Below are 13,903 nucleotides of genomic sequence, written 5' to 3'. Positions count from 1 at the left end.
AAACGAGGACAACAGGTGTAAGTATATAGGTTTTTTGTTTTGATTTTATTGTTTATTGACAGTAAATATGCTGTTTTTCAACACTGGATTGTGTTGTTAACGTGCTAACTAGCTAACTAGCTAACTAGCGTCAAGACGAACTTCTGGTTTCTCTGTCTGAAAGACGATTACAGACTACTGCCATCTTCTGGTGTGAAAGTTATTTCCACTCACACAAGCGCAGAACATACGTGCTGGTCGGCCGTCAGCTGTAGTCTTTGTGGTGAGTTCATGTGCGACTTTTTGGCCGAGATATGGTGACGTCAGGTGACACAGCAGGGGACCTTTTTTGTCGCAAGGTCTTTGAAGTTGGTTTGGTATGTCTGGGCTTTTAAGTCACACTGAAAGTATTGGACTCACATCGAGGTGATAGGAAAGACACCTCCAATGGGACGGCCATGTTGCTCTGTGTCTGCTGTATAGGCCACTATTTCTCTACATGTTAGCCATAAGACACTCTGAAGCTGATATACTCCAAGGCATCTTTGCTGTGAGTCTGTTTGACTGCCCCCTAGTGGTCCAAAATCTGTTCAGGTAGTTTTGAGTATAATTCCCTGACAGGCGTCTCAATGGGGGATTTCTTTCATCATTTTACTGGTCACAGATGCCCCAATGTCGAGCCTCGCTCAGCACATCTGTTTGAACGGCCATTTACCCTTTTTGTCTGGTTCCTTTCTTCCCTGACCCTCCTCTGTCTTTCCTCATCTCTTTACTCTCTCTCCCCCTCACGCCATTCCTTTCTGCCTTCCTCAGCCGTCAACTTGGCCCATATCTGTCCGCCTGTTGTCTTGTACCATCTTGTGTGTATTGGCCTCTCGCTATTCCTCAGTCACCCTCCTGCCAGTTGCTGTACCCCTTCTTTCATCCCTCCCCCCTTCTCTCCTTCTGTATGTTGTCAAAACCCTCTACATCAGTCTCAAATGCTCTCTCCTTGGAAGCACACTCCCCCATACATCTGTCTCGCTCTCCTCAGGAACTCTCTACCCTTTTGTCTTTCTTTTCTTCCCTATTTCTCTACATTTGGTTTGACCTTTTCCTTTCATCTCTCAGCCTGACATCCTCCTCCTGCACGGCCACCTTTTCCACTTTTATTATCGTCCCTTTTCCTATGTATATATTCTTACATTTCATTACAATTGTTCTTATGTAATCATTTACAAACACACAGTGGCACAAGAGCGGTATGAAAAACAATGCCCATGTTCACAGAGGAGACTCCATGCTGATGCAGCAGGGCACTATTTATAGACATGAAATGAAGCTATTTTTTGTAGATAAAAAACACATTTTGCAAAGCATTTAAGACCAGAAATGTGAAAATGTCTGTGTGGGTGTGTGTGGAATATTCAATAATACAACTCAAATGAAAAATCTCTTGTTATCCACAGAATACACACCCAAAAACACAATTTCAAATACTTGTTGTTGGTCCAACTGTGGAAGGAATTCTTTAGCCTCAATGGCTTTTCTGCACTTTAATTATTAAATTAAATGTCTAATATCATCAGGTGCCATGCAGCAACAGCATGTATTATGCATAACACATTTATACTCCCTACTTCTGCTGCAGCAAATGCATCTATGTACTACTTTGATTCTAAAATGGACACTAAAAAGTCTTATTAAGGGTCCATTTTCTTATTGAAGACAAAAAAATATGCACAATAAGTTACATTTATGTAAAACTCACAGTAGTGGAGTGTACAGTTCATTTACTCAAGTACAAGTTACTCTTTGCTTGAGTATTTCTATTTTGTTGTTTTGTCGTAAAATGAGAAAGTTTGTGACCCAGCTGCCATGTTAGATACAGTTAAACAGGAGTACCAAGCACCACCCACCAGCTCGACCAACTTTCTCATTTTACAGCTAAACAGTACACCTAAATATGTTTCTGAAAACATCTGAGGCGAGTAATAGGCAATGCAGTAACAAAGTCTTGACTCATATTTGATCAGCGCTGCCTAGTTTGACAGATTGACCACAGTTTACAAGCAGCTTTAGACCCTTTAAGTGTGGGTGGGTGGGGCTTAACTGGAGGCAAAACAATTCTCCACAGACATTAGCTAGCGCTTGGCTTGTTTTAGACAGTGGAGGAAGATGATGTGAGTGGTGGACTGTTCATAAATTCAGAGCTCTGTCCGAATGAACTGTTTAGTTATCCAAAGCACCGCACTCTCGGAGTGGCAGACCACACTCTCGGGCACTCTGTCTGGGGAGACGGAGCAACAGAGCACCAAGCGGAGTGAAGGTGTGATGAATTTAAGTGCTCATTATTTCATATAGAAATATAAAGCTCTGTTTCTTCAACCAATGAGGCTCTCATTTTAGTGTAGTGCACCAGACTGAATTTACAAACGCACTATATCAAGTCACTCACTCTCCGGGACTGCGAGTGTTACTTGAATAGGTAAACACTGACCAACGGGACCAGACTGGCCGACCCGTATGCTCTCACTCAGTGGATGGATGATGTCACAGGAAGCTTTGTGGTTGACTACTATGCCAATCTTACAAAGGAGGACGACACTTAAGTTTCCCCCAGTTTGTTGTGCTATTAAAGCTAACGCTAGCTAATGTGCTAAAAAGTTAGCATTTCAGAGAAATCCAATATTCCTCTTATTACGTCCGTCGTAATCCAAGTGCCCTGAAGCAGCGGCATGCAAAACTGACTTGGAAAGATGTAATTTACTTCACTTTTACAGCATAATTTCTCACCGTGGTCAGTTAGCCTGCAGGCATGCTGTGTTTACATGGCAACTCGCGCGAGACTCAGGAACTAGCACCACCACTAGCCATCAGCTAGTCTCTCGTGAGAAATTATGCTATGCTAAATTACGTCTTTTCAAGTCAATTTTGCATGCTGCGGCTTCAGGGCACTTGGATCACAACAGACGAGCCGTTCTGCCGTTTTTGAAATGCATTAGCAGAGTTTTATTACATTTTCAAAATGTGGGTTCCATGCACTTCAAGCTGTAGCTGTTAATCCCAGCTAGCTGTTACCCTCTGATACCTGGAACGAGTTTTGTGGATTAATAAACTACACTGGACTTCTTGTCGGCATGAGGGTCAGTAAGTACTGTCTGTATTTTCATTCTAAAGTGGCAATTTCCTTTAATACCTCCCCAGTTTCTGATTAGATGGACATGATAACCCTTACTACACATAACGTTATTCATCCCTACAACAGGAAATACTTTTTCCCTAACCTGATATGAAGTGTGCGCTGCACATGTGAGCATTTAATGATCGCCTCCATTAAGTCCTTTTATCTTACCACATTTAACCATAGTTGTCTTCGTTTTTGTTGACGGGCAGAGGCAGCTGGTATGTGTTCAACTTTAAGTTTTGAGCCATGACTCCTATTGTAGCACCCAATATTACAATAAGACGACATTTTACGACTTCTATGCAGCCTACAGCCCTGTGGCGGCAAGCCTGTTTTGCGTCCAGTTAACAAATAGACGTCATTGTGACGTTAGCTCTAATAGGGTCTATTGGCATGACTGACAGCTGCATTAGAGACTCCGCTGTTCTCAATGTATTTTGATGCTAACACTTGTATACTTTTGCTCTAATGGGATTTTGTATTTTTTACACTGCAGTATTGCTATTTTTATTTAAGCAGAAGGTCAGAGTACTTTTTCAACTGGAAAACTTGTAAGTTTGAGCCTTTCAGGAACACACAGAGGTTGACAAATTGCTCCAGCATGTACCTCTAGGGCCTTTTGAAAACAGCCGCACTACAAAATGTTATGCCAACAGATAACCTTCCCAGTGTAAAAGTTTGGGTGGACTATTGCTTACACAATTAACTTCTTAACTGTCAAAACCAACCATCTAGCCGCTCACATAAGCTAACAACCCTCTCCCATCTGTCGTCCATTACCTTGTTGTCGGAAAGCCCGGTGACTTGGTCGACAAACTCCTCCTGGATCATGAAGGCAGCCAGGTTGGCAGTGTAGGAGGCCAGGAAGATGACAGCGAAGAAGGCCCACACGGACACTATGAACTTACTGGTTGTTCCTTTTGGATTCTGCACTGGCACAGAGTTGTTGAAGACCAGACCCCACAGCAGCCACACGGCTTTGCCCATGGTGAAGGAAGGGCCATGGGGGTCTGACGGGAAGCACAGAGAGAGACGCAGATGGTTTAGAAGACAATGAGAACATACATCATGTAAAATACTCTGTTATGGGTGAGTTTGCGTACAAGCTTACCTCTTCCCTGCGCCAGGTTTCTGTTGAAGCCAAGAGGACTGATGTACTCAAACATGAAGACAGCCATTGCAGTCACCAGTAGGAGCATCACAAACATCATCACCCACACTGATGCACTGAATGGCTCTGTGAGAGACAAAGGAAGAAAGAAATAAGAGGACAGAGATTAAGTATTAACACATGTTGGATTAAATTTTTACACCTAACACATCACTTTTTCTGATTCATGCTCACCCATTTTCTGTCTTTCCACAAACTGAATGAATAAATCAATCACACACACACACACACACACACTGAGAAAATAACTGCATGGATAACAAGCTGACTCCTGCATGTTCGCACACAGAGCCCCTACACAACCACTTGCATATACACAGGCACACCTCCTATTTGACAGTGTGAGGAGGCGAACAGTATAGGAAGCCCTGGTGTCAGCACTCCTGTCCTCCCTCTGAGCTCACAACACTACTGCAGAGATTAAACCTTGCTCTAATGTATGGGAGAGCACTGCTGGCACAAGGCCGCGCACTGTGTGTGTGCAAAAGTGTGTGTGCTGGCAAGCAGCCATTATGGGGTATTCCTGCTAAGCCCTTATAATTGCCACTTTCACAGCAGTAACTGCATGCTGCATACATGTCAGTGTGTGTACCTGTGTGTGTGTTTCTTTCTACACTTTTATGTGATCCTGCTGACTCTTGCTTCATGTACTGTATGTGTGCGCGTGTGATGTCAATGCCAAAGCACTACGCATCAATTGAACGTGACCGAGCAGCCAAAACAGGGATATCCACGGTCACTCGAGTTAAAATCCTGCAGTTAAGTCCCTCTCAGGTAAGTGAGAGTCATTGTGGCAGGAAGCAGGAGTTGAGCTAAATCCCTCCGATGAAAGAGCAAGTATTGACAGCTGTGTAACTGAGCTGAATTGTGTTGTCAGCTCTGTATCTCAGGGAACACACACCCACACACACACACACACACACACACACACAAAACAAATACCATCCTGCACTCACACAAACCAAAAAAAGCAAACAAGACAGATCTTCCCCTCCGTGTCTCCTGAGTCCGACAACAAAGCAACAGTTAATCGGTGACAGTTACCGAGAAAGGCTGACGGGGAGACCGTTCCGTTGCTACGGGAGACCATGACGCTGATCCCGGTTTCCACGAACGGGACGGAGAAATCGATGACCTCAGAACGCTCCTCATTGATCGTCAGAGATCCGACGGCCATGACGGCTTTCTTATAGACCACCTTTGGAGGGCGGAGGAGAAGGAGGGACGGAGGGTTATAGGGAGGGAGGGATGGATGGAAGGATGAGGAGGGTGAGCAATGAGGGATAAAGGAAGAGAGACAAGTGAGGACAGGGGGAGAGGAGGAGGAGAAAAGATGAAAACAAGGAGAAAGCAGGGGGAGGATTATGGATAAATCACAAGTGGAAGGGAAAATGGTCGAGAGAGGGGCACAGGAAAAGAAGAGAAAGAATGTTTAATCTTTGTGGCATTCAAATGCAACAAGGAATTAATATAATCAACACAACTTTGAAAGATACAACCGACTCCTGAAACCACACTATGAGAAGTAAAAAGGTGTGGATGGTACCAATGGAACCTTCTGTTGGGGTACCTAGCACACAGATCTGGTACTAAAAGGTGGAGCTGTGAACACTGCAGTCTGATTGGTCAGTAGAGGACGGTCACTCTTTATATTACATACACTTTTAGTAATGAGTGGCTCTTCAAGTGATTAAAAATATATATTAATTTCGACTGGATATATCCCAATGAAGAACAAAAAAAGTGTTGTGTAGCATTGATCCTCTGGGCTACAGCAACACTAAACCCCTGAGCTTGCCTGAGAAGGACTAAATGCACCAACCCGCTATCTTTAAGTATCTCATCAAGGGGGACTCTCACTGCAGCCTGATTTATTTTGTTCTGAAAATGTTGAGTGCAACCCCGTTCTGTGGACAATAACGGAGGTGCAGACTTCCCTCTGTGTCACCGATGATAACCAAATAGTGGGTGCTTGACGGAGCACTGAGTGACAACAACTACACCCACATTTTTGTTTGTGGTGGAAACACTAAGGACACCCAAGGTCTAGGTACCATGTCTGAAGGGTTATTTTTGGTTCCAAAGGTACCATACTGAAAGTGTTTGGTGGAAACAGGGTTTATGTTGCCTATAAGTAGATCCACCACTGCTGCTAACTACATTTAGTCTCTTCAAACTAAAATTAACTTCCATGATACCACTCTAAAAACTATAAACCGAAATTGATGGAAACACCTGCCAAATCTACTAAAGTATGAATTTTATTGACTGCACATCAGTAACACTTTTAATTTCAGGCTGAATCTTAATCAGTACAATCGATATACAAGCGGGGGTCACTGCTAAATAAAACGCGTGCCAGATGAACTTCGAGTGAATAAAAGTCTGCCATGAAAAAAAATATAGACAGCAATAAAGTTTAAAGTCTTAAAATGAACTCAACTTTACCTTCAAGTTGAGGCTGGTAATTAAAGATATGCAAAAGACTTTTCTGCAGGAGTAGCTGAGATTTGTTTACTTTCCGAGCATTTACAGTCGGTGCCAAAGCCTCATAGCTGATTTTTTTTTCTCCACCCTGTGAAAGTTTTGCAAAGTCAACAACTAAAGCTTTTTTTTTTTTTTTGGAATGTGAGGAACAGGAATATCCTGTCATACAGACTAATTTTCCCCGGAAGCCCAGGCTTGCATTTTAGATGCGCTACAAACTAAAAGTGACGAGCAATCGATACTCTTATACATCATTCATGACGTGCTCCTGCACTTTCTTATAGTGCCACCTTCAAGACTAACAGGCAGGTAGTTAAAAGCATTTTGATACGAATACAAATAGATTCATCACCATAAAACATGCACATATAGATCACTCTCTTTTTCTCTCTCTCTCACACACACACACACACACACACACACACGTTCCTCTTACCTCTCCCACCATCCCATTCCAGACGTTGTTGATCTTCTTGCCATGTTTGCCATTGGTTACCAGGTACAGGTCATAGGTGAACTTTACATACTTGGCGATCTTTTTCAGAATATCGATGCAGAAGCCTTTGCAGCACTTCTTGATGTATGTCCCACCAGCCTCTGTTGTGTTGCTACAGAAAAATACAAACAAAATGCACACATCATTAGCCGATGATTTTGAACAGCAGCTGCTTCGACTAATCATCAACTGCGGTTTCCTGTCTGTGACAGAAAATGAGAGGCACGGCACCGACAATAACCACATTAATCCAGGTATGTGTTTTCAACTGACTTCATATTTTATTTCCACCTTTTTAAACCATGAGGACGTGTCAGCAGCTTCTCTTTCAGGCAAAAGCAAACACAGTTTTCAACTCCTTTCATTCTACTTGTTAAATGTATATGAATGCACCACTGAGCAAAAATCACCCTGGGACTTTTTCACCTTTAAGTTCAGGTCGTCCTGTTCAGAAATGACATCAGAAGACTTGAAAAATATGCTCCCTCTCTCCTTCTACCTCTCTGTCTCTCCAGAGAGGGAGGTTTATGACGGCACTGCATCTGCAAGCCTTGTACCATCTGTGTATATGAATTTGAGAGCAGGAGAGTTCACACACACACACATACACACGCACAGGAGTGCATATCAACTTTCAGCCACCTGGGACTCTCATTTAACTTTTAGATGTGTGCTAATTAGGAGAAGATAACCTCGTCCTTTAGTTTAACAACAACCTGGACGCAAACTTGATGGAAAGGGAGGAAAAAAAAGGAAAACATCTGACTCTGCAGTTACCTTCAGAGCTCAAACTCTGTCACTTTGGAGGAATTCTGTAGTGCCGGAAAAACATTAGCCGATTCTTGCCCCAAGTGCAGACTCCTGTGTTACCCTCACTAGTCGCCATCAATCTGTCAAACGAATGTCACCCCAAGTGGAATCCTTCCCCGTCTTCCAGCTGGAGAGGAATTCACTTTTTATGGTCTAATAGTTTCGCACAAGAGAATAAAATGTTCATTTTAAAAAAGCCAGGCGCTGATCTGTCAGCAGTTGTGAATGACTTTTTGTGAAATGTTGCGCAATCACCCAGGGTGATTTTCTACAGATATAATTAGATATTATCTATAGCAGCTGTTGGAGCTGATTTAGAATGAAATTAAGGAGCTAATTTACATGTAAATGCCCCCTCAAACATACCATGTGTCAACAAAATCAGGCTAATTCACTGCCAGAGAAGCAATATGGCTTTTGTTTCCTCATCAATCTAAAATAAAGACTTTTGTAACAACTTTGACACTCCATCTGTAATGCAATATCTATTTGTCTCACACTACTAGCCCAACAAGGTGGCCTATGGCTTCCAGTATAGCACACAGGAGCAATGATGACAGTTATGGGACTAATCCAGAATGACTTACAGTAAGTCCTTTTTATACAGCCTGTTCAAGGCAGGTATGTGGCGCTGTTATTCCGCCCCACCGCTCTTTATCAAAGGTAAAATTGCGGAATGGGGGACAGATTTGTCTCAACTTTAAGCCAGTGGTGGATGTAGTAATGGTCCCGAATTGACATCTATATAAAATAGGCAGACAGCAGGACAGGACCACGAATGGGACACAAATGTGCACTTCCTTGGATAGCGAAGGCATAACCCACCCTGTCCTCCCTATGATTGGCAAGCACTCATTGCCTTTGTTGGTTGGATTGGTTAGATGTAGACAGGAGGAGTGAGATTAGTCAGAATTAGGATAAAAATGTCAAGGTTAGCCAATCAGAGGCAGATTAAAACAGACTAAAGTGGTCTTTGTCTTCGCAATGATAGGAAATGCAAATTCAAGAACAGGATGGGTATGATGTTTTGGAGGCGTGTTCTGTGTGTGACCCGACACCGGACGATTTAAGAAGCAGCAAGCAGCAGTTAGCAGCTAACTCAAAGACGAAGAACCACAGCCAAAAATGTCCACAAATTGGGGATTCAATGAGGTGCAGGAGACAAGATCAGCTGCCATATCCTCCTGAGACCCTGTGTCCTTGTACGAGGACATCACATTTTGAGTTTCCTTGACTTTATACTTCATTCTACATAACTTAGACCTGTTGTACTCGTTCGTGGACACTTTTTTGTGCCATCTAGTGGTAGTAAGAGCACAATACACAAATCCATGTAAAAACAAGATGGTAGCCATCTCTGCCAAGTCAGTCTGCAGCTGATCCGGACACAAAAGTGGACAAGGTCCAAAACCTGATTACATTGTCTCATTTGAGGACTTTGGGACTTTATTATCATTTCGTTTGAAGACACTGGGGCTTAATTATCATTGATAATGTTTAGTTTTTCATACTTATCAGGTCCGACTGATCCCAGATAGCTAGGAGGAATTAAAAATGCATTTAAAACAAAAGTTCAGATCTCAGGAGGATATAACAGGGACGGTCAATGATCGTTATATAATGCCATATTGTTTAGTTTGTTTGTCACGTTATGTCATATTAGAGGCCGGCGCTGTTGTGTTACACATCATGCCCACGCCTCTGCTTCTGGGACGCCAGCATGCTAACCAAAATCACACATAGGGGCAACATGATGCTGTTGTTGTTCGGTTCTATGTAAAACAAAGCAAAGGCATAATGAAGGGACTTTGAAGCAGCCCTATCGCAGGATCTCTGTGTAATGTGAGCTCGGGTAAAATAGGAAAACGGACAAAGAGACTTGCAGAGAGGGACAATGAGAGAGTAAAAAAGATATTGTGAGAGTATGTGTGCTTTTAAAAGAATTCAATAGCTTCAACAAACCCTAATTAAATCACAAGTTTTCTACACAGAAAAAAAGGAAACATTCCTAATTTGTAAGATGCATTTGGCAAGTACACTCGGCAGACCCAGTTAATCAGGAAAGTACTGTAGGTATGTCTACTCTAAGTATGTAACTGCAATGTAACTACATAATAAGTGAGATGGAAGGGGATATATACAGTGGGATCTGTGATAATAACAACAACAGAAACAAGGACAACTGAGTCAAGTATCTGGCAGGTTCAGCTGGTAGGGGCAGTGACAGAGCAAGCATATAGGCCAGAGCTGTAATAGCTGCATCCATGAACACAGTGTACCCATTTAGGCCGGCCATAGTACAGTTCAGGCAGTGAGAGCATGTGATGTTATGGAGGCTGTTTGTGAAGTTGCCAGGGCCAACTTGATATAGAAACGCTACAGGGCCCGAGGGGTCTCCAGAGAGGGCGGTTTGGGGTATGTGTGTGTGTGAGACTGTGTGTGAGTATGGCTTGTTCTTAGGCCTAGCCTGGATGAGTGAATTTGTGGTTCTGCATGCATGGATAGTCCTCCATCCCCCGATCCAGCCCGGCCACGACTCCTCTCACTCTGCCTCTTTCCTTCCCTCCATCTATCCCTCTTTCTCCAAATGGACACTACGGATGCTTGAGAGGGAATTGCGCTGTGGGAGGGAGGAACGCGCCCTGGATGCATTGGCCTGTGAGTGAGTGGACATGTGGCAACAGAGAGTGTATATGAACTTGTGTGTGTGTTTGTGTTCCTCCTTGGAGATGTTTTATCCTCCGCCCTACTTCACAGTCATTCTGGATGAAAATCTCTGTTGGCCTCTTCCCTGGGACCCTATTACCGCCTAATCAGCTCTGTTGGTGTGTGTGTGCGGCCATGTGTGTGTGTGCTCATGTAGTAGTTACAGTCAGTAACTTTGTATGCATGTATGAATGCAGTGGTGAGACTGACGCAAAGTGTGTAGTATATATGCCAATCTCACTGTAAGTGTGTGTGTGTGTGTGTGTGTGTGTGTTCCAGTGGAGAGAAATAATATTAAATTATCTACAAACCAATTACATGCTTTGATTCAGCAGCACTCAAGCCACTCAGTGACACACACACACATACACACACGCCCTAAGCCTCCTCACTGTGTGTGTGTGCGTATACTTCAGGAACATAATATAGCAAGGGGCTAGCAGTATTTGGGCGTTAGAGAGAAAATTGGTAAGGAAAGGAAGTAAATTGCTGAGTTCAGCAGTTGCCTCCATTTTCAGGGGGAGGAAAGAAGCTGCTGCATAGATCACACTGCATCTCTTCCCCGTGCTCATGAGAGAAGCCAGAGAGAGAGAGAGAGAGCAACACAGAGCAACAAAACGACTGTGCTGAAGGAATTGGGAAATTATGCAATTTTTACCCCCTTCTCATTACCAATGCACTCATATAAAATGGAACCTAATTTTCTGTAATGCTTAGTCCCATTTTTCACACATGCAAAATTGCCTGTCAATCAGTGAATTAGTAGACTGCATCACATTCTATTTCTGTCAGTGTCATTGTGTTGTAAATTAAGTCTTGAACCATTAATACCACCATATATTAATATATTTTATGCCGAAAGAATAGAAATGGTGAATTACTTATTTCACCACTTTGCATTAAATGTCTCGGAGCTCATAGTTTCTTTGCAATAAGCCTAAAGGGTAACCTTAATATTTTTCAACCAGGACCTTTTATCCCATGTTTTTCTGTCTACGTGACTCATAGGAACAACAGTTTTGAAAGTGGCCCAGTATTGAGCGAGATGCTCGCAGTGTTGATTTTTATGTCCACTTAAAGTGCTTGTTTTTGCCACTGACAGGCTCAGATTGGTACTCTCAGGTTCTGATACCATTATGGACAGGATCCTTACAGAGAAAGACCTTTTTGTTAAAGAGTAAGTGTTACGATAGCCTTACTGGTAGTTTAATGAATGTCTTGTGGTTGTGGTTTAGGCAGGTGGTACGCGGCAGGGTCAGCACTGACGTCACACTTGGGAGTTGGTGGTAATGACTCATTAGCTGGAGAGGCCTTTGAGCTGAGCGGGCACGCCACAAGGGAGATGCCAGACGCAAGACATTCCGATGACACGCCATCACGAATTGTCCATGCAAATACACATTCACTCTGAATGACCACGAAGAAGATCGAGCCAGCCAGTCGACTGGTCTGACGGAAGGGCACCCGAGGGGTTTCCAGCAGAGTGCGGTCCAAGCAAACTGGTCACGAGGAACAAGAGCAGTGGCCTGGCCGTTAGTCAACGACACCCCCTCCGAGATAGGAGAGGTCACACTCACCCAGGGAAGTCCAGGTACATTTCTCATGTCTAATGCAACACGTAGGGAGAGGCATGAAGTTATGGGCTTGCTAGCCTTAGTTCATGCACGAGCCAGGTTTAGCATAGCAGGGTAATAGTAAGATCCTGTTTTCTTTAACCTGAAACAGTTCCAAAATGGCTGTCACCAAAGCCACCAAACTCCATTTGAAAAAACAGTAATTTTAGCGAGTACAGAGCGAGCATACTTTCACATCTAACTGGGTGAATTAAGGGTTTATTTCAACCATACCAGAGTTGGTGATTGTTGGAACAGTAGAAAATGAACAAGGGCATATATTGTGAGTTTGGTTTTGTTTCTGTTGACTTTGAATTAAGTGTGTTTTACCATGATGAAATCACTGTTTATTTAAATGGAGCCTGGTGGGTTTGATGACAGTGATTTTGAGGCTGTTTCAGGTTAACCCTATGGGCCCTAGGCGTTTTTGGGGTATTTTTATTGCCTTTATTTTTAAGCTCATATCACAGTCATTATAAAGGCTACATACACATGCTATATCTTGTTTTTTTAAGGACAACCTGGGCTAACCAGATTTGTCCATGTCCTTCTATGTGCCTGTATTTTATATTCATTTTTATATCAATGAAAAAAACAAATCTGTGTGCCTAAATTCTTACATTTTTACATGTATCTCACCATAGCAAGTTGGAAGTTGACATATTCTGCCATATATGAAGANTATATGAAGTGACTGATAACAAGATCTGTATAATGGATTGTAAAGAAATTCGTCAGGTTATTATTTTGTAGACAATTGATCTGGATTTATAGCATGATGGGATGACAGCACAATGATGTGTGTTGTATCAGTGGAAAGCTCTAGTCCTGCGCTTTCATGTGATATGTGTGGCATTTTTGTGCGAGCCTGCATTCGCGAGTAATCCATCCAAGAGTAATGTGTGTGCAGAGCTGTATGAAAGCTCTGTTATACATAATTTTAGTGTAAATTTATCTTTTTTTTTCGCTGTGAACACATTGGACTACTGACAAGTGCTTGGCCTTGTCGGAAAGCTACGATTCTGCTGATTCACGTGATATGCATGGCTTCTCGCTATGACGCACGGTCGCGGAGAAAATCAATAGAGAAGAACAGGTGTGAATTTGGACGCGCTATGTGTCGTTCGGGCCCATAGGGCTAAACAAAAAACAAGTAAGATCTTACTCTTTAACAAAAAATGTTAATCTCTGTGGGGATCCTTTCCATAATGTTGTTAGACATGACACTTACAGCAATAATGTGAGCCTGTCAGTGGCAAAAACAAGCACTTTTAGTGGATGTAAACTGAAAGTGCGCACATGCCCCAAGTGGTTACACTGCAGCCTGTTCTGTGGTTGCATTTCGTGGTACATGGGAAAATAGGGCCCTGATTGAAAACTACCTAAGTTACCCTTAAATGCTTAAGAGCAGTGGTCAATTATGTAATTGATAATACACTGGATAATGATAAATATGATATAATTTTCGAGGCGAT

General features: G+C 42.8%; 1 protein-coding gene across 1 annotated transcript in view; it reads right to left on the bottom strand.

Moving 5' to 3' along the window:
* grin2aa (glutamate receptor, ionotropic, N-methyl D-aspartate 2A, a) overlaps positions 1 to 13,903 on the bottom strand; it is a 224,547-nt gene that overhangs the window by 35,571 nt on the left and 175,073 nt on the right. Inside the window, exons 8-11 of the mRNA XM_050068570.1 lie at positions 7,240 to 7,411; positions 5,361 to 5,514; positions 4,257 to 4,382; positions 3,926 to 4,155 (exon numbers count right to left, since the gene is read on the bottom strand). Of these exons, the coding sequence (XP_049924527.1) occupies positions 3,926 to 4,155; positions 4,257 to 4,382; positions 5,361 to 5,514; positions 7,240 to 7,411 (682 nt within the window). The remainder of the gene's footprint in view (positions 1 to 3,925; positions 4,156 to 4,256; positions 4,383 to 5,360; positions 5,515 to 7,239; positions 7,412 to 13,903) is intronic.

Source organism: Epinephelus moara, chromosome 18 (assembly GCF_006386435.1).
Source record: "Epinephelus moara isolate mb chromosome 18, YSFRI_EMoa_1.0, whole genome shotgun sequence".
NCBI classification, from domain to species: Eukaryota; Metazoa; Chordata; class Actinopteri; order Perciformes; family Serranidae; genus Epinephelus; species Epinephelus moara.
This window is presented reverse-complemented; position numbering and strand designations above follow the sequence as displayed.